This window comes from Gobio gobio (assembly GCF_949357685.1).
Source record: "Gobio gobio genome assembly, chromosome: 17".
Classification (NCBI taxonomy): domain Eukaryota; kingdom Metazoa; phylum Chordata; class Actinopteri; order Cypriniformes; family Gobionidae; genus Gobio; species Gobio gobio.
The window spans coordinates 43,851,267-43,878,902 of record NC_137110.1 but is presented as its reverse complement, the minus strand read 5'-3'; the positions used below and the strand labels follow the sequence as shown (position 1 = coordinate 43,878,902).

At 39.7% G+C, this 27,636-nt stretch overlaps 1 protein-coding gene across 2 annotated transcripts in view; it reads left to right on the top strand.

Moving 5' to 3' along the window:
* Nucleotides 1-15,593: 15,593 nt before the first annotated feature.
* Nucleotides 15,594-27,636, top strand: part of pcdh9 (protocadherin 9) — a gene marked incomplete at its 3' end in the record, with an annotated part of 375,333 nt that continues 363,290 nt past the window's right edge. The window contains exons 1-2 of one of the 2 annotated variants that reach the window (XM_079841102.1): nt 15,594-16,206; nt 16,693-19,848. In XM_079841102.1, the coding sequence (XP_079697228.1) occupies nt 16,813-19,848 (3,036 nt within the window). In that variant the 5' untranslated portion in view covers nt 15,594-16,206; nt 16,693-16,812. Of the gene's footprint in view, nt 16,207-16,692; nt 19,909-27,636 lie in introns of those variants that run through there. The other variant, XM_079841103.1, reaches the window with a different exon arrangement.

The window sequence follows — 27,636 nt, the reverse complement described above, 5'->3', positions numbered from 1 at the left end:
ATTTTGGTTGTTTTAAATGTTTTTAAAAATATTACAAATATCATAGAGTTGTTTGTGGTTGGGTAAATTAAACGCGATATGCGGTTACGTCACAATCGTGTTGCATTGTGGTATATGAAGCTGTCTGAAGTGTACATATAAAGTAGACTCGCTCCCTCAGTCAAAATCGAGGGAGCAAGGGTCTGTCCATATAAACTTCCCTTGTCTACTTCACGAAGTGGAACGCACTTCAAAATGGCGGCGGGATTCCCCCGAGGGGAAGTGCTTAGGGAAGTTCGCAAGTGCGTGTCTAAAACTGGAGTGGAACGCAGCAAAGGGAGCTGATTGAGACGTACCCTCAGTTCCTGGAGGCTGTCCTGCAGAGCTTAGCTCCAACCCTAATTCAACACACCTGAACCAGCTAATAACATAGGTGAGTTTATTCAGGAGCTAAACACTGTAGAACATTGGCCCTCGGGGGCTGGATTTATGGAACTCTGAGCTAGACCAAAAGCACCACCAGAGTAACACTAATTAACACCAGGCCAGAACCAAACCAACAAGGGCCGCATTTCCCAAAAGCCTTGTTAGCATAAGTATATAATAGAAACCATTGTCACCAATTGTCTCCACAATCTATTTAGGTTTACAGGGAAACAGTCGTTTTTGGGAAACAAAGTCAAGCACAATATCAGCAAAACCAGCAATTAAAGGGTTAGTTCACCCAAAAATGAAAATTCTGTCATTATTTACTCACCCTCATGTCGTTCCAAACCCGTAAGACCTTTGTTCATCTTCGGAACACAAATGAAGATTTTTGTGATGAAATCCGAGAGCTCTCTAACCCATTCATAGACTGCAACGTTACTGCAACTTTCAAGGTCCAGAAAGGTAGTAAAGATATCATTAAAATAGTGTTTGAAACTTAATGTTATGAAGCGACGAGAATACTTTTTGTCCGCAGAAACAAACAAAAATAATGACTTTAAACAACAATGTCTTCTCCTCCGTGTCAGTCTCCTACGCAATTCTCGCAAGCACCACAACACATGCATGTGATCATGTGATCGTGCTCGGCCAATAGTGACCCAGTGTTTTGCCATAATACTAGGATAGACAGTATATTGTGACTGGCCCAACAAAGTGAATAGCATAAGAGCGTTACAGGGAAGAGAAGAGACTGTTGAATAAAGTCATTGTTTTTGTTTGTTTTTTAACACACACACACACACACACACACACACACACACACACACACACACACACACACACACACACACACACACACACACACACACACACACACACACACACACACACACACACACACACACACACACACACACACACACACACACACAACCAATGGGTGGGTTTTCATGTTCTTCATTTTTACATTTTCAAACAACATCATATAACACAAATGATTTATAAGCTGTTTTCATCATGGGGACCAAAAAATTTCCCCACAAGGACAATGATTTTTGATACTGCCATGTTTGTAATTGTAATGTAGGGAATATCTGAACCACACACACACACATGCATATCTTGTGTGACTCACTCTGGGCTAATCAGAGTTTTAACTCTCTCTCCAACTGCCAGCTGCTCCAATCTGCTCTGCAGCCTGCCGATTATAAAATTGTAAAAATGTGAAACATACACTCACATTAACAAATGTCACGAGGAGCATGAAAAGGAGATAAAATAAATAAATAAATAAAGCACGTTTCTCCAAAGTCGGGGGGAAAAACCCTTTGTCTGCTGACATTTCCTTCTCAGGAAGAAAATTGAAATGGAAGAATTTTAATTTTGTGTGATTCAAATAAGCGTGAATCTGAATTGTAATTAATACACACTGCTGTGCTCCCCACGGGCTGCAGCTCTGACACTGGCTTAGCAAGCAGGGGATGAAATTCCATTTGGAACTGTAAAGATTATTGTTATGAGAGCCCAACACTCTTTTATTTCCATCTCCTCTCCTTCCTTTTCTCCATTTCCCCTCCATTTCTGTCTCCTCCTCATTTCCTGTTATTCATAGACACTTTAGATCTCTGCAGACGACTCGTGACCCACATACACAGTACTTCACTTTTAATCAGAGAAACAAAAGAGTATAAACACTACGTGCCGTTATTAGTAGGTATATGCGAGAAAGACTGCAAAGGCTTTAGGGATTGCTGAGATACAGTGGCCCCAAAAAACATTTGGACACTGAAGCCACATTTAAAAATGTATGAACGTCATTGCATTTGTTATAAAAAATCAAACCAAGTGGCATTTAAAGACAGTAGCACAAACACTCTTTTCCAGCAAAACATTTCACAAAAAGAGGTTTGGTGGGGTTGAAATAAAATAATACATTTTGTCCAAAAAGAAGACAAAAATATCGTAACACTTTATGGTTGTCAAATGTTAATTGAACAAGTTCATACTTGATGTGTGTGTGTGCGTGCGTGTGCCGGTACTGTGTGAACTTGAGAACTGATTTTATACATCCATAAAAAAATCACCTTGATACCAGTTGGGTACAAGTCAATGCTGTGCAGCATTTGCTTGCAAATGCTACTTGGTTTGATATATTTTGTTTTCTAATGCAATGACATTCAGATATTTTAAATGTGGCTTAAGTTTGAGGTCACTGCATAACACACACACACACTAAATAAAGAAAGATATATGGAGGTTCTTTAACGTCACAGCTCTCATTAAATCCCATGGGCTTGATTTTGTCAACCTCTCACTTTCTTGTACACACCAGACGGCAACTTGTGATATCACATGTTTGCTGATGTGTTCCTGTAATATATAGTTCTACTATCTTCCCTTGGATTAAATCACGCTTGCTGCAGTAAAAGGAATAGTATGCCAATAAATAAATAAAGACTTGATTCAGACACCAGATATACTTTTTTAATAGTGGGTGCAGGACACTATAGTTCATTTATGTAAGTGAGGATAGCAAAATAAAGTAAACTGTGACATGTTATACCCAAAAATTCTTCATTCAGTGTACTACCAGTAAAATTTATACAAATTTGGGACCAAAACTATACTTTGACCTGACAATGTTTTACTTAAATGTTTTCTTTAATTGCTAATGCGACCTTTTACGCCACAGACTGACCAAAATGAAGCATTGCTTGGTCATTGGTTGACCTAAATTGGTATAATAGCCGGCAGCTGATTGGTTGATTGTAATCCGTTACATACCTTTCTGTCAAAGTTATCTAGATTAATTTGTTCTGACACAGTTAAATACTGAGTTCTTGTCATATTGTATTACCATTTTCTAAACTATAGCGAATAAAATGTGATAATGTGAGAAAATGTTGAAAGTGTCTGAATACATTTTGGTTTGACTGTATGTATGTATGTATGTATGTATGTATGTATGTATGTATGTATGTATGTATGTATGTATGTATGTATGTATGTGCCGTATGTATGTATGTATGTATGGATGGATGGATGGATGGATGGATGGATGGATGAAGCAATTTGGGGCGAGTTGGAAAATAAACTGGACAGATCTATTGTACATTCAAAGGAAAGCCTTTGGCTTCAGTTACAGAAGGCAAGGGATAACATTAGTGTTGAAGCTCTCAGAGGACATATATAGACACTATGCCAAAGAGATGTGCTGCTGTAATTGCTGCAAAAGGTGGACATTAGTGCTGTCATTAGATTACATTTTTAATCGCGATTAATCACACTTATTGTGAAATTAAGCATACGGCATGTATCTCATTAAACACATTCATTTTGTAATCACTTGCTATATCCAGCAAAGTAAACAATCAGAAAACTGTATTTTCTGCAAGCTTCAAGGATCATTGGAGACTACAAAAGGACACCAAATAACCAAATATGAGGAGTCCATATAATTCTATTAAATAATAAATGTATACACACCTAAGCACCCCTGAAAAAAAAAAAACATTACATAAAAAAACATTACAGAATTCACAGTGTATATATATGTGTACAGAGCAACAACGAGATACCGCTTTGACTGCATAAACCTATGATTACTAAACACAACAACATACACATGACAAATCAATTGCTGCTCTCTGTATGTTTTTCCGTTGTCTCCTGTCATGTTCATATGAAAATTGTGCAAGCTTATTTTGTCCATTAGATCAAAAGATCTGAAAAAACCCATACATTTACCAGCCCATAGACCCTCCCCTCGAAGAAATCAGGACAGAAGTGGTTGAAAGTGGACAAAAGAGACAGATTAAAACACCTGGTCCTGATTTATTAAACAGGGTAAATTAGCGTGAAAGAGCAATCCCAAAAAAAAAGCGCCAACGGGAGTTCAGTGCGTGATCTACTGATGACGTGCAAATGAAAGAACACAGACACAGCCAGATCACTGCCATAATGACCAACGCAATCTACCAGTTAGGGATGCGCGGTATACTGGTACTGAGAAAATACCGATATATATTTTATTTCAAACGGTACAATTTCAAACGGAGGGGGGCTCTTGATTCGGGCCAAAATTCAGAGCCCTGAGCCCTCCCCTGGAGAGCATGACAAATACACATAATCTTTTCTCTATTTAATTTGATGTAAGTGTGAACTTGTGAATTTGCTTATAAAACTGTTGAAGAACCATCAAACCTTGCCAAGCATCTGTCACTTGCCATTCCTGTCTTGTACAAGACATTAAGAGATAGACAGGTAAGTGCATAATTCAAACGATCTAATTTAGACATTTATGTTCTTTTAACACTTATCAACACACATACATAAGATCGTATTGTTTAAATATAACAAAATCTCCAGCGTTCGATTTCAACCAGTGACGTTTAGATTTCATATTTGCATGCATACTATTGCACTATTTACATTCGAGAAAGACATAACCAACTTTTGATGTGACTACTCTCTAAAGATGGACATTTTTTGACATAATTTTGTGTGTACTTGACTAAGGAAAAACAACTTAATTTGGAATGAACGAGCTCTTTAGACTTTGGTATAAATTTGGTATTAGCGCAAAGAAAACTCTCGCTCAAATAGTTTTCATACCATGTATTACAAAATGCTATAAAATCGCATGTTCAAATTGGCAAGGTTTAAAAAGACGCAGGATTTCCATCAACTCTCCCGAAACGACAGCAAAAGTGTTGAATCTAAGCGCGCAGACTGCTTTTATAGTGCAGGTGCGATGTCTTTTGAAGCCAGAAGCAATTCGCTAATTTTGAGCTAGAGAAGGGAGACGCGCAGTATTGCTGGAATTACTTCTCACAAGAAAGTTCCCAAATGCCTGATTTGATGTGATAATCTTTGTTGATTCATTTAATAATAAATATCTGTCGTAATTTCCCGCTTCATAAACCCCAAACTTGCGAGAGTGACACTGCATGAAAAGTGGGATTTTCGACCGCGTAAACGCCTGTAGACTCCCGGAAATCTCACTAATTTTCGGCTGTTTTCGACAATTTAGAGGCAGCGAACGTCGCGTTCGTCTGTGCCACAAATTGTCGTAAACGAACCATGAAGTAGGTGGAGAGCCCCCCGCGGAGAGACCGCGGAGGTGCGACGCCTCTAATTAGCATATGAATAGCAGCGAAACCAGAGAGTCAACGGCCTGACTTGAATTACTCACTCAGTATTGGCTGAAGCCACTACTTTTAAACAAGAAAAATCCCTCGTGATTGGTTGGCAGATCACTGCAAACCAATCATTATTGGTCACCCTGGCTAATTATAAATGTAAACCACAATAATAATAATAATAATAATAATAAATATATAATTTATGTTGTAATAATTTATGTTTTATATTAATGTTATTGTGCTATGAACTACACTATTCATACCATCAAGGAATATATGGGAACATTTGCCCGGACCGTGCCATTTATTCAAAGAAAGAGCTTCATTTATAAACACACAGCTGTTTATTCAAAGAAAGAGCTTTATTGTTAAACACACAACTATGTACAGTGCAGCAGTAATGTCTCTTATGTTGTCCTCCAAAAACGTCAAAAAGAAGTGACCAACACTTTCGGGAAACACAGGCGTATATGGTGAGTTGCTCTGTATTTCGGTATCGCCTCTAATCTGGATTGCAAAGTGGCACAGAGTTCAGAGAGCTCCAGGCTGCGAGAGGGCGGTGGTCGCACAATCCATCCAGACACACCGTCAACAATGCCGTCTTCCTCATCAGATATGAGTTCAATGGTCGCGCACTTCCAAATGTCCATCTCATCCTCAGCCAGCACACTCTCGCTTCCAGCAACTGTAATACAATCCATAAAGACAATAAGCAACCTGAAAAATACTCACATTGACAAAAAACTGATCTAATATAATAAATCTTACCCTTTTTCTTCTTGATCGACTCAGAGCTAAACTCTTCGCAGTTTCCCGCATGCAATGCAAGTTCAGGTTGTTTGTATCTGAAGCTCCGGTGTATCGATTCATAATACGTCTTACAGGCAGCTGGAAAACAATTACATGAGACAGGTATTAATAAAAACAGTCACGGTAAAATTAAACAAGGAATGAGAAAAAACATTAGAAGTAATACTTACACACAATGTTACATGATCAGCGGTTCAATCTGGACTCGCGGCAATCGCTCCAAGCAGATAAGAGGTCACGGCTTCGTTATGAGGCGAGGATAGTCTGTGTAAACAAAATGTGCAGTTTTAAGCTCGGATCTATTAACGCATCCATTTCCTTATACAGCTGAATAAAAGCATATTCTTTAAATCGTAACGTTACATTACCCATGCTCTGGTTCATAGCGCCTGCAGTTTGCCTCAGAGTTGTGAAGACGCCAGACAGCCTCCTGAAAATTAGTAGAAAAAGTTGGTCGTGTCCATGCAGAGGAGTTGAAAGGGAGCTGAAGGCGAGACGGCGTCCTGTCATTGTTGATCACGAAAAAGCAAAGCAGCAAAAACCCAAAACACATCTGTTTAAAGCTCGTCTTGCACGCGTCATGGCCATGACCTCGCACGTGATTGGACGAGGGCAAGAAGCTCGTCGGGCTCCTCCAATCACATGCAAGGTCATTGTTATAAGGAATATCTCGCGAGACGTGCTCGCATACCTATGATATTAACAAGCGCAGTGTGCATATGAAACTCTGTGTGAAATCAACACAGTGTGCTGTCAGTTGAAAGATGGAAGTCCCAAGACTGAAGAAACGACCTCGGCGCTTCTGTGAACATTGCTACACTGAACTGTGTCATACACAGCATTTTGACCACAGAAAGCGCTATTTCAAAAATGGAGTTTGGGAGAAAAAATAATTGGATTTATCCACCACACTATGCACCAATTATCCACACTATGCACAGTATTTGAGCTCTAGGAAACTGTGATGTAATTGCACAATTATGGAAAGCCATAAAATGCTGTTTGATGTTATTTGCATAGAATGCACATTTTGAGCCTGATTAAAACTCTGTTAAAACAATTAAAATTTTTGAAATAAATTATTTTGTGTGTATTTCTTTTACATAACATTGGTTATTGCTAATGACATACAGATGAGTATGTCATTTTTACTCATGAGTACAATTTTACTCATGAGTAAAATTATGCGCAATACCCACGCAAAAATACATACCCTGTATGGTATCGATTTAAAAAAGGTACTTTGGTATTAGATTGTGGTATCGTACCGAAGCAGAAATTGTGGTATCGAGCCATCCCTACTATCAGTTAGCATCTGGTTTAAGACGTGCTTTTATGAGGCGGTAAATAATGTCGCAAACACCAGTAAATTGAGTAACGCAAACCTTAGTAAACCACCTTGCGTGATTCATTTAAATAATCTCCTCCAATAAATTCCTACAAATGCATATGCAATAAGATCAGCTGCAAAAATAACTTTGCCCGCGCCTTTTCAGCACTTTAGTAAATGTTTCTCTGCGTGTCTTTAGTAAATCCTGACAGTAGATTTTTAACGCCAAAAGAGGGTTTGTGCTGGCGTAAGCTGTTAGTAAATCTGGCCCCTGGTGTAAAAGGGAATGTGTCTCCCTTATCTACTTGTGATCCGATCGACCAAAACACATCTTAATACCAGGTGTAAACAAGGCCTAGAAAACACAAGGAAACGACAGACACCAGCCTTGCTATCACGACGCTAATGCCTTCCTGTAATAGCTGGTTTCACGGATGTAATCACAACTGGGGGAATCAAATGTAATAATTTAAAAATTAACCACAGAAAAAGCCTTATCAGTGGAGCACTGATCTGAATATTGGAGGAGACATGTCCTACTCAATGTCTCAATTGGGGTTAAGGCTCTCGTCAGATCTAACTTCCTTTAGATTCAATCATGCTCACTTCAGTTACATTTGGACGCCATCATTCTGTTTTGGATGCTGCTTTGTTGTCCCAGTAACCTTGTATCTGAGTTGTAATGAGACTGTGATGTAAACTCATCTCTTGGCAGTGCCACATGGGCCATTGGTGAACATTTATCACTCTCTGGCCCGCTCTGTCCAATCCTGCCACCGGCCCAGATTGTGCCTAAAGATAGCAGGAGTGTCCGGAACCCCAGAGATCGCCTCTCTCTCATCCTATCTCTGCTTTTCACACACTCCCACAGACACACACTCAGTGAGAGGTAGATAGGCCAGGCTGGCAGGCAGTTTGTGGTGCCAGAGAGCTGGACCGAACCATCATCTGGCCACAGCCGAGCAGCCACGGCTACAGTCATCGCTGCACATGTGTGAATGTTTATTTATGCATGTGCGAGACACGTTTTCTCAAATGCCTCCACATCCACACAATCTCAGAAACGGCAGACGTGGAGCTGAAATTAGTCGCAAACTGTAAGAGACGAGAACAGAACAGAACAGGAAAAGAAGATTTTCTTTCTGGATCAGTCGGATGCTTTTAAGTGCCACTTAGATGTTTTTACAGTTTATTGCAGTTAGGAGCCGCACTTCTATTTTGGTTATCTTTTTACACTTCCATATTTTAATGACTTACAATGACTTTGCATTTCTGAAGTCTTTCTGTAAATGTACTTAGTTCACAGACGTGCATCTAAGAAACCAAGCTTTGTCGCTTCGGGTTTGATTAGCTCTTTTTTGCAGAGTTCACAGAAAGCCTGTGTTGAAATTCACCGGGTCTTACAAACAAAATCATGAGATGTTGGAAGAAGTGAAAAACCCTTAAACATTGAAAACTGAAAGCACGCGGCAAAGAAGCTATGCTCCTAATCAGTATCCTGGCCTTGTTTTCTGAAAAAATATCTAAAGATCCTTGAAACAAGATACCTGAAAAGCAAAACCGCATAAGATATTTAGCCTATAGTCATTTTTAAAGAATTTCTCTTGAATGTAAATTTTGCGTTTCATTGCCAGATTTTGGCACTTGTTTTGTCTTATATCTGAGAGATTTATCTCCACTAGATTGAAGCTAATGTAAGTGAATGTGTTCATGAAAAGTCTATTTTTTTTTTCAAAAGTATATTTTACAAAGACCTTGGTGTTATATTAGACAGCAACTTGTCTTTCGAAAATATTTCAAATATTACAAAAACAGCCTTCTTCCAACTCAGAAACACAGTTAAGCTACGGAACATGTTATCTGTCTCTGATGCAGAAAAGTTAGCTCATGCATTCATGACCTCTAGACTAGATTACTGTAATGCATCCTCAATAAACAAGCTACAATTAGTCCAAAATGCAGCTGCTAGAGTTCTTACTAGATCAAGAAAATATGATAGCACCAATTTTATCATCTCTACACTGGTTACCTAATAAGTTCCGTATCAATTATAAAGTATTGCTACTGACTTATAAGGCCCTAAACGGTTTAGCTCCCGTGTATTTAACTGAGCTTCTATCGCCTTACAATACATCTCGCCTTTTAAGATCACAAAACTCGGGAAAAAGCTTCGGGTAGTACCTAGGATATCTAAGTCCACTAAATGAGGAAGGACTTTTTCATATTTGGCACCTAAACTCTGGAACAGCCTTCCTGATAATGTTTCAGGTCTGAGACTCAGGCCACATCCACATGACGCCAGAGCTTTCCCTATCCAATCTTTTTTTTCCCTCATCTCAAGAATATCTGCGTACAAACAAAACCAATGAAACCGACGCAAAACGATGTAGTATACATGCCAGGCCATGATGCGGCGCTGTAATTCTGCCACAGAAATACACTAAAAATAGAGAAGAAGAGTTGTGGCTAGAAGGGGTACAGCAACGGTCGGAGGTGAGGCAAAATCTCACAATAAAATAACAATAAATACATTTGCTACTTACCAGATTGTGTTTTATTAACGCCTACACCTACCCCAATCCTAAACCTACCCTTACAATAATTAATTAAATTAAATGACGCAATATTGATTAGGGATGCACCGGTTGACCGGCCAATCAACCGGTTTTCTTTGTATTTTTCTGCCGATTTTTCCGGAAGTGCGCCCGCGTGCACATACGCCTATATTGCAATCATTCGCGAACATGTCACTTGTGTGTTACAAACGGAAACTGGAGAACTGAGGGAAGAGACGAGATACGCTGAAGGGAATGAAGAGCCGCTTTCCTGCGCGAGCTTACCTCTCCGCGCCCTGCACAAGCGTAGATAGTGAGTGTTTGTTCAGCTCAGCTTCTCACGTGTTGGATCGGATGAGAACGAAACAGACTAACTTGTGACAAAGCCGAAATACTTCTTTTTGTAGCCTAAAGAAGAATATGCATGCACTTTTGAAATGAAATACTATCAGTTCTGTAGCCTATAGGATGATCATTTTCATTTTACCTTAAAATTACATTGACTTAATTTGATTTAAAAAGCACCTGCTGTAGCATCTTAGTTTTTTTCGTTCCACTAAACATTATTTGATTTAACATTTTGGAACAATCATATACTTTGGTTTTATTTAATTTCACTGGTAAAGACTTTTTTCTTTACACTGAATTTAAAAACAAATGCTGATTTAAGTAACATCTTTGTTTGGATTGCAGAATATGCAGTTGTTGCCTTTAATTTCACCTTTCAGCCTTTTAATTTCCAATTCAATTTCCCGTTAATTTTAGATTGCGGACTTGTATTCATTAGCCAAAAGCCAATTTAGCCTGTTAAATACCAAATAAACATCTTGTTCATTTATACTTTCATAGTGAAAAAAAAAAAATGGAAATCGGTATATCAGAATCGGCCAATTTTCTTGAAAAAAATCGGTATCGGCCATGTAAAATCATGATCGGTGCATCACTAATATTGATGTGCGCATGCACAGTGGCCGTAGCTGTATCCCTTCTAGTCTTTACCGTACGGGACGTGGTGTGATGACATCACCGTTTCACAAAATATCCGGATTGGCTGTACACACGAAAACGCAAGGGTCTCAGTTTCAGATTTATCCACTCTGGGACCCGGTTTAAAAAAATACCGGTTTCAGGCTCCTAAAACGTTGGATCCGTCTGGACGAAACGCTGATACAATACAACATTTTTAAGTATACAGCTAAACGTGTCTCCGTGTGGACAGGAGCTCTCCCAGTTTAAATCTAGATTAAAGACGCATCTCTTTAGCCAAGCATTCACATAATGCATCTCATAACCTTGTACTCCAGTTATATCAGTGCACATGATTGTCTTCAGATGACCAACACCTGTGAAGAGACGAATCCAACTCCTGCGAAGACTTCAGATGACGCAGCTCTGCATCAACACGCACCCATTCTCAATTTTCTATTTACCCTAATTATTAACAACATGTATTCTTATTTCACTTAGCCCATTGACTGTGCCTTAATTTTTTTTTTTTTTATATTGATAATTATTAATAATACATTGCTAGCTAACTGTATGCTTGTATATGTAGGGGAGAGCAGGGCACAACCTATCGTTTTGTGACCTTCTTAGTTTGTGTAAATCCACTTTGGGTTCAGAGTATTTATTTTTCCCCACATTAATTTCACACATCTAGTACAATTTTGTGGTTTTGTTTCATTAATACAGTGTATACTTTTTTCTTGATTTACCCTGAAAGAATGGAAGTGAAATGTGACAACATGCCCCATAGGTGGGGTACATTGTAACATGTGAGGGGCACAATGTAACATGAGCAAATGACAGCTTAAAATGTTGCCTGATATAATCAAAAAAATATCCAAGACAAACTAAAATATTTAGTCAATAAAATACACTAATTAACTTTTTAAAATAAAATAATGGCATTTTTTAATCATTAAAAATAAACACATTTTTGAGTTTGACAACGAACACATCACTAAATACAGCTTTACAGCATAGTTAAAAACATAATAATAATTAATCAATTCTGTACATTGACTCTCAGTCATTATTCCCCTTTTTCTCATGGTTTCTCAAAAGAATTCATAAAAGTATAGAATATAATAGCGTAGTTCACCTGCACATTTAACCCCGGCTCATGTCTTCTGCTGGTTAGTTTAGCATTAAAGAGCTATCTCAACTGTTAAATAACAGATATCTTATTTTAAATAAACACAAAAAACAGAGATGAAAAATAAACTTAAGTAAGAAATGTACTTTTTTTCTATGGTTAAATAAATGTTCAGTGATATATTCCAAAGATTTTTTAATTTTGGCGCAATTTTTTCTCTAAATAATGTTGATATGGCAACTAGTAAATACACTAAGTTTCGTCATCCTGGCATGTGTGGAAAGTTTTAAACCATGTGTGTTACAACTAACCCGCGTTAGGTTGTGCCCTGCTCTCTCCTACATTTCTGAAATATATAACTTGGACACTGTCTCCTCTGATAACAAATCACTTTAAATTGTAATGTAGACGCATGCATTTTCTGTGAAGCTGCTCTGAAACGATATGTATTGTGAATTGAACAAAGAGCAGCACTGTTACAAATCACAAGATGCATCAGTGCATCAACAAATGGCACACACTAAACTGCTAAATCAGCTCCACCCCGTCATTGTGCGATGGTCAAACTTTAACACAAATGTTTATAAGAAAAGTACGTTCACCAAAAGTGGAGGTACTGTAAAAGTTCAACATGATCTATCTGACATCTCGAGGTTCAACAAGGTGTTTTTTTTATTAGTTTTTGCGAGTCAAAGCAATGTGGTCCTCTTTCATTTGATCGCTGAAGAACACTTGAGCTAAGCGCATTGAAACGTAAAGCTTTTAGGAAGCAGAAAGCTCACCTGTTCACAAAGGAACCGCTTTCAATATGTGGCTTTCTCAGTTGACCTTAGGGCTTATGTTTAATCGTAGAGGATTTCATGAAAGAATTTCTTCTTTAGCAATGCCTTTATATGTGCTTAAATTGGCTCAATAGGGGCAGGATGCTTTATCAATACATTTTATGTTTCGTCTTTCATAATTCATGGTCTTACTGCTATTATAGAATTCCTTCAATACACAATTGGAAAGTTGTCAGGTCTGCGATAATCCTTTACACAACCTATCAACAGTCCAGCATCATAGACATGAGCTTGTGTGCATTATTCATGCAAGGAAAAAAAAGCAGTGCAGAAAATAAAATGGAAAATATCGATGGGAAAATCAAAGTTCAGCTCTTGTGGGACTCTAATTTATTGCGGTAGAAAAGCAAAACTTGATAGATAATCTAATATCCATGGAAATCATCCCTTCCTTATACTATCTGGCCTGGAAGTATATAACATCACCAAATCCAAAAGGTCAAACCCACAATACACCCCGAATAAACTGACCTCTACCTTCAGAAATGAATATGCTTGTGTTTTAACTTAATGACTTATTTCAATAATAGCAAGTTAGTTAGCCACTGACAATTTGAGAGTTAGAGTGTTAACTTGAAGTTCATTTTGAAATGTTGAGTAAAACAGATTTGTGAAATTTTATTAAACAAAATGGAATGTTAAGTTTAAAATGCAAATCCATTGCTAATACTCACTGATGTTTTGTCCTGTTGGTTGCCCTCCAAAATGATGTCACTTCCTGTATTGTGATGTCATAAAAGAACTGGATAGAATAGGATGGATTTTTTTTTTTTAAATGTTTCGATAAGAGGAAATCAAAAGTATAATAAAATTTCCTTTTTAATTAAAAGTGCTACATGACCAAAATCCATTAAAATACAAATAGTGAAATTAATAGACATTCACCCTATGTTGATATGTTCTATTGTGAGAAAAGTTAATTTAATATTTAATTCAATATATTGAAAATGTGTGACTCCTATGACGTGTGTCTCTCTACTGCAGTTATGCTTTAGTCACAGTTCTTAAAATTGAGAAATGATAGGTCGGCCGAGGTTGTCAGCCAGCCAAAAATATATTTTTTACTCCTGTATCTCCCTTTTTTTCCCTTGTTATCTTTGATGTCAGTGGGGAAAAAAGAGCTGATAATAATTTCCAAGAACCAGACTGGCTTTTCAGTCCCTCCCTCTTTGACCTAACAAAGCTTTCGGACTCTCTCTGTCTCTCTGTCTCTCTCTCTGTCTCTCTCTCTCTCTCTCTCTCTCTCTCTCTCTCTCTCTCTCTCTCTCTCTCTCTCTCTCTCTCTCTCTCTCTCTCTCTCTCTCTCTCTCTCTCTCTCTCACACACACACACACACACACACACACACCTGAAACCTCGACAGGAGTGTCGTCAGATGGGAGATAAGCGCATGTGTCTCGTGTTTTCCTCTAGATGGTGCTGTTTACCACAACTCAACTAAACATGCCCCGCTTTCCTGTTGGTGTCCATTTCTCTTCAGAGAGTTTCATCTCTATTCAGTCTAATAAACCTTAAATAGAAGAGATGAACAGATTTTAGATCTGTGAATAACTTTTTTGTTACTGTTACATAGTTCAACCCAGTTACCTTACTTAAGAAAAACGAAATCACTAAGAAAAACGAATTACAATTATGAATTTTACGACTGAATACCTTTCAATCAAGATTTATCTTCATAAACTTTATAAATAAAATTCCACATTGACAAAGCATTAGGGGGAGGATTTTAGTGACTATATTTTACAGTTCCAAACTGTTTGTCAATGTTAATTTACCAACCTATTCGAGCTTTTAGAATCTGTTTAATACAAGTGTAAAATGTACTGATGGCAGTCAGATGGTACAAAAAGAGGCCATATGGTGGTTTAACTTTCATCAATACTGAGAAAAGTAGATTAATTAAAGCAATTAGCCTAAAATTAACTAATGTTTCCGTACTAACGTAGTGTAGCTAATATTCCTACCAACCTATATATAACTTGACCGAAGCATAGCTTTAAGTATTAGGTTTTTGCATCAGTCTGACAGACTTTATTAGTTCTGGAACGCTTTTAGTCAGTTTGACACGGATATTGCACTTAATACTCCAAACAACTGTCAACCACAAGTCACAAAACAGTATTGGTTTGTGTACGGATTATTTGACTTAATAACGCTGCAAAACAAATACATTAAATAGTCTAAATGAGGTGAAATGAAACCGTACATCGGAGCTCCTCATCCCGCAGCCCGCAGAGTCTTTCTGAGGCATTTCTCTCAGTCTCAACAGCGCGCTTGAGTGACGTTAATTCTAACCAATCACATTATTCCCCCTCCCCTTTCTGCGACGTTAATGAAGAGACGGACCAATCAGCAGCCGAGAGGGCGTTCCCCTGTGGGCATACTCGGAGTTGTTGCGAGAAATTCAGTCTGGGGAAGAGGAGAGAGCGAGGATAAGCATCCCAACACATCCCACCGTTTGGACTTTTTCTCATTCAGGTGTGCGCGGCGAATGAAACGCACAAGACACCGGGACAGAAGCCGTGGATTTTCTTTCTGACTGAGGACTGAGAGGGAAATGATCTGATCGCGTTTGAACTTGACTCTTTTTCTCTGATGGGATAGTTTATATTGATATTTGAGCAGAACAGGTGCATTTCATAAGGGCTCCTCCGGTAATGCGGAATGACCGTGCGGGACCGTTAACGCGCGCGTGGATCACCTGATTCATCACCGACCACCGCATTCCGCGCGCCCCCGACCGCACGCTGATCTGCGGGGGAAAGTTAATAAAGATTGTCTGATTGATTGCAGTTAAATCAACATTTCCCCCAAAAAACCAGCTGTGCTCTGAATTGGATTTTTTTCCACGACTAAAATACTTAAGTCTTCACTGACCTAGTCTTCAAAGCAGTGATCAATACGGATATCTTCATATTATACTGGAGCCAGATCATTTTTTTCTGACCGGTAGAACGGATTTGTCACTATGCGCTTGAATTTGGTAACCTCCGTGTGAGCGAGCTGACAGTGAACCGAGGTAAGAAAACGCATGCATGCATGCATACACCCAAACGGGTTTGCATGCAGAATTTATGTAGCCTACTGTCTTGTTTCAAAACACACTGACACTTATCGTGCACATGCTATTTATTCACAATGAAATAATAATTAGATGAAATCCCAAACGCATGGTGTGTCACTTTGAAGGGGGTGACATTAGAGGAATTTCATGTGAAATTTCTTGAAAGATGATGCTGAGTGCTTGACTGGCTGCATTATTTTATCCATAGCCTCTGTGCATGCACAATGATTACAGTGAAGACTAGGCTGTATGGTTGTTAGAATGAATTGAAGAATTATAACTAGAATGCACTGCCATGTTTGTAAAGCCATACTATAACTTATTATTTGATTTTTGATTATATTGATTTTGATGCACCATTTGTCGGTTCTTTGTCTTGAGTGTTGAATATTATAATATAATATAATATAATATAACATATTATAATGTTGTGTGTTGTAGGGTCGTGTTTGGCTGCTCTTTATCTACAAATGTAAGGCTCCGTGAAACCTTGGCTCTGTCAACACCATATGGAGACAACTGTTTGAATTAAAGCAGCGGGAACACGCGTGAACTGCTGTCATGGATTTAAGGGATTTTTTCTTGTTGGCAACATTAGTTGCTTGTTTCTGGTTAGATCCAACCATTGCCCAAGAGCTCATTTACCCTATTCGAGAAGAGCTACAGGAGAATGTTCTTATTGGAAACATACCAAAGGACTTGAACATCTCCCATATGTACTCTGCCACCGGGGCTAGCAGTAATTTGGTTTACAGACTTGTTTCGAAAGCAGGTGACACCCCGCTACTTAGAGTGATGAGCAATACAGGAGAAATTTTTACCACCTCCAACCGTATAGACAGGGAGAAACTATGTCCTGGCCTCTCTTTTGAAGACAGCGAGTGCTCCTTTGAAATCGAGGTGGTCATTTTACCCAATGACTACTTCAGATTGATCAAAATTAAGATAATTGTCAAAGACACTAATGATAACGCCCCCATGTTCCCGTCTCCTGTGATCAACATTTCAATTCCGGAAAACACACTCATCAACAGCCGCTTTGCTATTCCTTCTGCTACTGATCCAGATACCGGACCCAACAGTGTACACAAATACGAGCTGTTGAACGGGCAGAGTGCCTTCGGTTTGGATATTGTGGAGACGCCAGAGGGAGAGAAATGGCCTCAGCTTATCGTCCAACAGAATTTAGACCGAGAGCAGAAAGATACGTATGTGATGAAAGTGAAAGTGGAGGATGGGGGGAACCCACAGAAATCCAGCACTGCCATTCTACAGGTGACTGTCACTGACGTTAACGACAACCGACCTGTCTTCAAAGAGAGCCAAATTGAGGTCCACATCCCAGAAAACTCCCCTGTTGGGACATCTGTAGTTCAGCTGCAAGCCACCGATGCAGATGTGGGGGCCAATGCAGAAATAAAATACATGTTTGGTACCCAGGTGTCTCCAGCGACACGGAGACTTTTTTCTCTGAACTCCACCACTGGGCTCATAACAGTTCAAAGGCCGCTCGATAGAGAGGAGACTGCCATTCATAAACTCACGGTACTAGCCAGCGATGGAAGCTCAAGTCCAGCGAGAGCCACCATAACTATCAATGTGACCGATGTTAACGACAATGCTCCAAACATTGACCTGAGATACATCATCAGTCCAATTAATGGTACTGTAATGCTCTCTGAAAAAGATCCAATAAACACCAAGATTGCCCTCATTACTGTATCTGACAAAGATACGGATGTCAACGGCAAGGTGATTTGCTTCATTGAAAAAGATGTTCCCTTTCACCTCAAAGCGGTTTACGATAACCAGTATTTGTTAGAAACATCTGCACTGCTCGATTATGAAGGGACCAAGGAGTACATCTTCAAGATTGTGGCTTCTGACTCTGGAAAACCTAGTTTGAACCAGACTGCCCTGGTCAGAGTACGGCTGGAAGATGAGAACGACAATCCGCCCATTTTTACCCAGCCTGTCATCGAGCTGGCAGTCATGGAGAACAACCAGCGCGACATGTTCCTTACAACCATCAGCGCCACGGATGAGGACAGCGGACGGAATGCGGAGATTGTCTACCAGCTTGGACCCAACGCATCATTCTTTGATCTTGACCGCAAAACAGGAGTGCTAACCGCATCCAGGGTGTTCGATAGGGAGGAACAAGAGCGGTTCCTCTTTACGGTCACTGCTAGAGACAATGGCACCAGGGCTCTGCAGAGTCAAGCTGCAGTCATTGTGACCATACTGGACGAGAATGACAATAGCCCTAAATTTACACACAACCACTTTCAGTTCTTTGTGTCAGAGAATCTGCCTAAATATAGTACAGTTGGAGTAATCACAGTCACAGATGCAGATGCTGGTGAGAATGCAGTGGTGAGACTCTCAATCCTCAATGATAATGAGAACTTCATCCTTGACCCAGATTCTGGAGTCATAAAGTCCAACGTTTCCTTTGACCGAGAGCAGCAAAGTTCCTACACCTTTGACGTCAGAGCCGTGGACAATGGAAGCCCTCCATGTTCATCAGCTGCCAAGGTGACCATCAATGTCATTGATGTCAATGATAACACCCCCATTGTCATCTACCCACCATCGAACACCTCTTTCAAACTAGTGCCACTGTCGGCGATTCCGGGGTCGGTTGTGGCCGAGGTGTTTGCAGTAGATGGTGATACGGGTATGAATGCAGAACTCAAGTACACGATTGTTAGCTGCAACAAAGAAGGTCTTTTCAGAATTGACCCCGTCACGGGGAACATCACATTAGAGCAGAAACCCACGCCTGCAGACGTTGGCCTACATAGGCTAGTGGTCAACATCAGTGATCTCGGCTACCCAAAGTCCCTGCACACCCTTGTCCTCGTTTTCCTGTTCGTGAACGACACGGTTGGAAATTCCTCGTACATACAGAACCTCATCCAACGGAAAATGGAAACGCCGCTGGATAGAAACATTGGTGAGAGCAGCGAGACTTATCAGAATGTTGACAACCTGAAAACCATCATTGCCATTGTGACAGGCGCTATGGTAGTGATTGTGGTCATCTTCATAACGGTTCTGGTGCGCTGCCGACACGCCTCACAGTTCAAGGCCGCTCAGAGAAAGAAGCAGGGTGCCGAGTGGATGTCCCCCAACCAGGAGAACAAGCAAAACAAGAAGAAGAAGCGCAAAAAGAGGAAGTCGCCAAAGAGCTCCCTCTTGAACTTTGTCACCATCGAGGAGAGCAAACCCGACGACCCTGCCCACGAACCCATAAATGGAACCATCAGTCTCCCGGCTGAGCTCGAGGAGCCCGGGATTGGACGCTTTGATTGGAATGCCACCCCTACTACCACCTTCAAACCCAGCAGCCCAGACTTGGCCCGGCACTACAAGTCCGCCTCGCCCCAGTCCGCCTTCCACCTCAAAGCTGACACTCCGGTGTCTGTGAAAAAGCATCATGTCATACAGGAGCTGCCACTGGACAATACCTTTGTTGGGGGCTGTGACACGCTTTCCAAACGTTCCTCCACCAGCTCTGATCACTTCAGTGCCTCAGAATGCAGTTCACAAGGAGGCTTCAAGTCAAAGGGGGCACCTTTGCACACCAGACAGGTAAAAGAACACTTTTACTGGTCTATAAGTACTGCTTATAACTGCCCTGCTCAGTACTGAAGTGCCTGTGGTAGCTAACTTGCTCTGAGTGATAAATCTGTGATGCACTATGTAGAATGTAGATTTCAAAAAGCCCCCGTAGATGTTCTCAAATGACCAAAAAAGACGTAAATATTGTATGTGTTTTATATGAAACTAGCTGATCCAGGCGAATGCTATTGTCATCACCTTACCACATGCATTTGTGTTTTTTTTTTTCTTCCTTATTTATTTTTTTATTTATAAACCTCTACTTGAAACAAGTCCTGGATAATCAATTGGTTTAATATGGGTGAGATTCGAAAAGAATCCAACTTCTCCTAAGAGGCTAGATTCAGTTTAATTTCACTGCTTTGTCATGGTTCAAAGATACAATGCTCCGAGAGTTTGTGAAAGAAACATTTTTTTCTCGCCTGTCTACTTCGATCACCATTTTCTCATTTCGACACCTAAACTCCTTTGTGGAAGAAATGGATTTGAGTCCAGGCATTATCAAACAAATCATCACTTGTATGAATAACCCCTGAAATTCACAGAGTATGAAACTTTTTCTTATTTTCGGCGTTAATTAGCATCCTCTATGATTCCCGTTTCTTAATTAATCTTGGAATGGAGTTAATCTACTAATATAAAATGCGCACACACAACATTAAACATTATCTCCTGGTCCATTAAATCCAATGGTTTCAACATTCTACACCAATAAACTGTCACAGACCTTCAGTATAGAACCGTATTCTCTTCGGCTTGCTTTATATGCATATTTCTCAAAGACAGTTCTACTGTATAAAGCTCTAAAAATCGAGTTGCCAAGCACAGCATTTCATAGTATGAAACCCAGATGATGAGGGAGAGAGTTGAGGGAGGGGTGGGTAGGAGGGAGGGAGGGAGGGGAATATTACCTTTAGGTGGCACTGTTGTTCTGTATGGCATATTCTGGCTATGGGCCAACATGCAGTGTCTGTAATGCATGGGGAAGAAATGGGGGCAGTTACTCGTTCTCTCTCTTTCGCTCTCTCATTCACTCTCTCTCTCTCTCTATCTCTCGCTCACTTTTTGTCTCTCTCTCTCTCTCTGTCTCCTTGTCTTTCCCTTGCCCTTTTGTCTGTGTGTGTGTGTGTGTGTGGGAGCATCTCTCTCAGTAAACAGCTCATGTCTAATGATGGACTGAATACACAACAGATTGGTTATGGCTGTTAAGATAAGGTCTGACCGTTGGAGAACAAACACACACACACTTGTTTATTTAGCTATCTGAAAAACCTTCTGTTTTATTATTACTACAGACTACCCCAAAACTTACCCATACACCTAAAACCAAACATTTTGTGTTTTTAAAATAATACTTAAAACACATTTATGAGTGTTTAAATACATTAAAATCTGGGGACAATTTGTAGAATTTTTGTAGAAAAAAGAAAAAAAAACTTTTTTACTAAACTGAATAATTTTTTTAGGCATAAGTTCAAATCTGGGGACAATTTGTGTTTTATTTATTAAAAAAAAAAAAAACTTGTTTTAATTCATCATGAATTAATAATTATTTTTAATTTATGTATGGCTGTTTTCCTAATTGAGGGCAGAATAAGCTCACCTCTAGGGACAACTCTGTGTTAAATTTAAAAAAATACTTTATTTATGTTTTTGTTTTAAAGTTCACTTATAGATGTTTTCCGAGAACAAGATAGGATAACTTCTGGTGGCAATGTTATGCTTAAAAGATAGCAAAGAAGACCAACACTTTTATATATATATATACGAAGGGTTATTTATAATTACCACAGATTAGGCCTGTCTCAAAACATTGTTTTGTTTGTGTGAATAACTTTTCCAATTGAGGACATCCCTGGAAGTCACTTCAGGAGATAATTCTGTCCACAAAGTATAGCTAAAGTAAACACACACTACTCTGCATATTCCAGATTGATTGAGTGTGTGGAGGATCGTTTATAATTTCCTTAAGCGGGAAATCTGTGCAAACAAAAGCTTGTTTAATAATGTTTTTCGGGTGGATGCAAGTCTGGAAGACGGGGGTGTCTGGGTTGGCTTGCTCTTGTGTCGGCGGTCCAGATCGCGAACATGCATCGGAGCAGGCCACACAGGATATGACCCTCCTAGCGCAATTCATCCCATTCCCCTCAAGAGAATCAAACTGAGTGTGAGGCATTTCAAGAGGTTTTTCAATGAGATTTTGGATATGCAAGGCAATTCGTTGCATTCTCTTTCCTTCCCCCTGTCTCAGATTTGCACTGTAGGGAGCAAGAAAGGAGTACACCAATGTAGAACGACAGATTACATAATGAACTGCAATCCAGGCCAAGAGAGTGGCCTCTGCAGCTACTGTCCTATTGGGAAACCATGCTGTCGTGCTGTACATGCCTTTTACGAATGACTCAGTGACCCAAAACAATAGCCGCCACTGTAAGCGCAGAGACAGATGCCTGTCAACGCTGTAGATGGATTGTACCATACTGTGAAATGCACTGTTCGCTCAGTCCAGAGGGGTTGGTTTTTGAACGGGGGTTGCCCTTTGTGTTTCTGTCTCGATCCTTTAAAAGCCATTGACTGTGCGTTTCCTTTCTAAAGCTCATAGATAGTGGGGCAGCCTCCATGCAGAGCTAGTTAGCACAGCTAGAGGCACATCAGTGGAAAGCTTTTTTATTGTACCCAAAACCTCTGCTGACAACCGTAGGGCAATTAACACTTGGCCTTTCTGTTCACCGACTGAACTTTGGCAATGCAAACAACAATGAGCACATGCAAACTTGTCTGATAGTCAGGGGTGCAGAAAACCATTTTCGTTTTGCTTGACCACAGTGCAATGAAAAAATAAATGTAGGTGGTCGTCTAAAACTACTGCTTTAAAGGGATAGTCCACAACAAAATATAAGTCAGTGGGGTCCGATGTTTTTTGGATCCCAACATTCTTCAAAATGTCTTCTTTTATGTACCACAGAAGAAATATATATATTATGACAGAGTATTTTCCTTTTGGGGTGAACTATCCCTTTAAGACCAAGCAGAAGTGATCCAGGTATATGACCATCGGGTGAGCATTAATGCATTTATCCAAAGCAACTTACATTTTGTCAGTTCTTGCATTCCCTTGGAATTAAACTCATGACCTTGTTAGCACAATGCTCTATTTTTGAGAACTTGTCAAGTCACATAATTAATATTCATGAGCCACAAAGATTTATAAGTGCAATAATATGTCAACTTTTCGATAAGTATTGTAGGGAAATTTCCACTGTGTATCCAGGAATCAATGCGTATCATTACTTTCCCATTTGTCTGTCACTTTACTGTTATTCGGAGTGAAATTCAATCATATAACAGATACAAATTGCTCACCTTCCAAAGAACTCGTTGATGAACAGCATTTATTGCAAAATAATCCGAGTAGGCCATTTATTTCTCATTTGTAGTTTTTTTATTGCATGGGGCAAACACACACGCACACATCACGGTTCAATAGCTTCTCAGGATGGAGGCGCATTAAAAAGTCTATTACGAAGTGCATGAAACATTTAGGTTATTGATTAAGCGTGCATGCATAGTGTGCAAGACTCCGCTCTGCGGGAAAACTCCTCAACAAGCCTGATTAATAAACTCAGTTGGAGAAATTAAACTGGGAAGTGACTGCTCATAGCAAACCAAAGTCATACAGGCATTTATAAGAGCGTTTGTGCTAGAGAATTGTCTCTCTGCTCATACTCATATGTAGGGAATGTAGAAGCATTTGCTCAGATTTCACATTAAAAATTCACTTATACGACTTCTATTACATTCAGATGTCTTATCTGATCTTTGTCCAAAAATATAGATTCTTAGAAAGCCTCATTTATTTGCATCCGAGCACTAAGAGCAGGCTAACAGTTCTACCGGTGAGTGCTAGCAATAAAGACTTGCAATTATTCCGAAGTGATGTGGTTATTCTGTTTGGATTAGGAAGCAATCAGACCCGAGAGATTCGGTGGAACTGTTTTTAGAGACCAGATGATTGTCTCACATGCACTGTTTCCTCTGTTACTGAGCTGTCCTCTAATCTGGCAAAACAGAGTGCAGTCAGGTTTTTCCCACTGTCACATAATAGAAGGAATCTGTACGCATAGCCTATCCTGGGAGTCTCAACGAGCTAAAACAAAATCAAAATGGAACAAAAGTGTCTGGTTGCTGACTTGAATTGCAACATTGAATCTAAAGAGATTACGCATGCATCGGGCTCACGCTCCGCCATATGTGTGCTAGACAAAGGTTACTAGCGAGGGCACGAAGCGAATAATGTGTGGATTGAAGCTGTGTGTGTGTGTGTGTGTTCAAGCTCTCTCGAGTGGCTTTATGCTTCAATGAATGGACATCCTAATGCAAACAGTAGAGACTCGAGACGGTACGGGGGAAGGCGGTAATAGACTCCGCATTGTGATGGTGAAGGGCCGGGAGGGAGTAGTTCTTTCTCCACAGGTTCATTTGCCACATTAATAAGGGATTAGCATGGACGGGGCTCCCAGGATCAGGGCCTGAAGTTTGAGAAGATTAATGGACTGTGACATTATTGCACCTGAGGGGGATGTCTGTTGCGATATCTGGCACGTTGAGCTGATGGAGGGGCTCCATTGGGCCAGAGAAAGAGATTTAGCTAGGGTACAACACTTGCGGCTGCTCACTGCCTCTCATTGTCTTGCATAAAGAGCCTCTGCAATTCATTATTGCGTGTTGTTCGCTCCTCTTTGACTGGTTTACGGGGAGACTCGATTAAATATTATGTAAATCGCGTTGGACTGGTGCAGTGTTATGTTATTAAATGAACATTATGTCATCATTTACTCACCCTCGTGTCATTCTAAACCTGTTTGCCTTTGTGTACAACACAAATTAAGATATTTTGTAAACTGCATTAAAGGGATAGTGCACCCAAAAATGAACATTCTGTCATTTACTCACCCTCAAGTTGTTCCAAACCTGTATGAATTTCTTTCTTCTGCTGAACACAAAAGAAGGTATTTTGAAAAATATGGGTAACCAAACAGTTGATGGACCCCTTTGACTTACTATGGAAGTCAATGGGATCCAGTTTGGCTTCTGACATTCTTCAAAATATCTTATTTTGTGATCAGTAGAAGAAAGAAATTCATAAAGGTTTGGAACAACTTGAGGGTGAGTAAATAATGACAGAATTTTTTGTGGGGTGAACTATCCCTTTAATGTTTTTTAGTCTGCACAGTGAAAGTTAAGTGGGGTCCAATGTTGTTTTGGACCCCCGTGACCTTAATTGCATCGGCAAAAATAGTTCTTGAAGAAAGTCATACAGGTTAGGAACAACACGAAGGTGATTAAATGATGACAGAATGCTCATCTTTGGGCGAACTATCCCTTTTAAGACCAGTTGTTAGTGAACAAGGGATGTAATGCAATGCATTTTCTCTTTTATTTCACCTTCAATGCACCAATTTTACACATTACATTGGCACCACAGAGTAATCTAACATTGTAACATCTAACATTTGGGTTTGTCCCAAATGTACACATTGGAAACCAAAGATTCTTGTCTTTGGAAAGGTTCCTAATTCTCCAAATTCATTTTGTACACAAATTTCTTTCAATTTAAGGGTCAGTCTTGCTGTTTCAGCCCAAACGGCAGTGGCTTGCAATTCTGAAATGTACACGGCTGTCCGTTTTCTCTTACGTAACTCATTCTGCCTCCAGCGCAGTTAGTCAAATCCCCCGGTGGGAACAAGTAGGCTTATCTTTCAGACCATTGAGTGTGCACGTTCTGCACCCAAGGCCGAGGTGAAAACTTCCCTGTGAGGTTCAGCATCTGAAGTTCAAGTTAAACTCACAGGGTCTAAAGTACTTTTCCTTTATAGCCCATGTTGGGGCCAAACTGTCAAACTGCTTTTGATAGGGTATGATGGAAGACAGGCGAGGCGGTGCAAGAATGGAACGTTGCCTCAGGACGACCGTTGCAAAGCCAGTGTGAAACTCCTAAATATAGAAATAAACTGTACGTTTGAGGTAGGGTTGAAGGCACCCCGCTTTGGTGCTGGCAGAACTTTTAAGCAAGCTCAAGACTTTTATACAATCACACAGTTGTTGTTGTGTGGTAGAACGTCAAGCGTGTGTGGTAGAACGTTCAAGACCTTCCTATCCTGCATGGACAATACACTGAGATACTCACATACTTCTGCTATGCTAACAACCAATGGGGGGGAGTTTTTATTTATTTATTAATTACCCAATCTAGCACAGACCATTGGCAAATTACCAGGATTTTGAAGATTTTCAGACATTTATTGTTGAGTTTTTCCCCAATCATTTTCATGATCACACAATTATTCTCACGGTTGTAAGTAAATGCAACTAAATTAACCTTCAGTGGCCTCAAAAACTATTTGGACATTTAATCCAAACTTAAAAAGACATTTAAAATATCAAAGTAAGTGGCACCAACAATGATACAAATAATGCAAGACCTTTTTATTTAGCCATTTTTTACTTATTTCTTGCAATGACTTTTAACCATCACTCAGATGTCACCACAGGTAAAACACTTGTGTCGCATCCGAGCTCTGCCCACGAGGCTATGGGCTCCAACAGCATTTTAAGCAGGGTTTAAATGTCCAAATAGGTTTCAGGGCCATGCACATACCACGTATGTTTCTGTCTGGATGTTTTAGAATTATTTTGTTTTAGTCAAAAAGAGAAAGAGAGAGAAAGAGAGAGAGAGAGAGAGAGAGAGAGAGAGAGAGAGATGAAGAAACCAAAAGATGAATGTTCCGATGTGTTTAGTTGTTTCCTCTAGCAGCTCTCTGGCAGCTCATTTGCTGAAGTCACAAGCAAAAGTCAGCATCATTCATCATAATTTCTTTTCATAAAGCAAACTGATTGATAAGAGATGGCTCCCGGATCCGCTCTGTGATCTCTGAGAGGCTAGATGAAATCCTTTGGATTTTTATTTCCATATTTTTATCCTTCATTCTCATACACATATTAACTTTGATTGATTATTGGCATTGCATGATTCCTAATTATATAAAATGGAGAATATAAACCAATTATTAAACCCTAACATCAGAAGTCTCTCTGCTTATTTAATCTCATGGTACCTACATGATGCAATTTTGAATGACACCAGAAGGATGCATTTGGGTAACAACCTACACGATGTGAAATGGCTAAAGTAGATACGGTGGAAGAAAATGTTTCTTGACTCGTTTGTGATGTTCTGGACACTTTTTCATTTTTGTCCACATGTTTTCACACTGTTTCAAATGCTCACCTGAGGAACAGTAGGGGTTCATCTAATGTGCACCAATTCATCTCAACATTTTCGGGACGGAAGACACACACCTCACATGAACACCACTGTACACTCTTAAAAATGAAGGTTCCAGTTAGAAACACAAATCATCGTTTAAGTCCTTCACAGAAAACCATCCACTTTAGAGAACCCAGAAACCATTACTCTTATCTGAAGAACCTGTAATGTAACATCAAGAACTTTTCTAATCTCCAAAGAGCATTACAACTAAATGAAACCCCCTAGAAAAAGCAGTGATAAGAAGAACTGTTGAAGAACCTTTATTTCTGAGAGAGTACTGTGTCCATCCTTAGGTGCTGTTTCTCTGAAACGATGACACAATGAGCCCTGTAGGGCCCTTCCAAAGGTTGAAGGAGTCATCCTGTCAGATCACAGCACCCCCTTCTTTTCAGATTAATAGCTTTGATTACCATAATCTGTAGTGAACT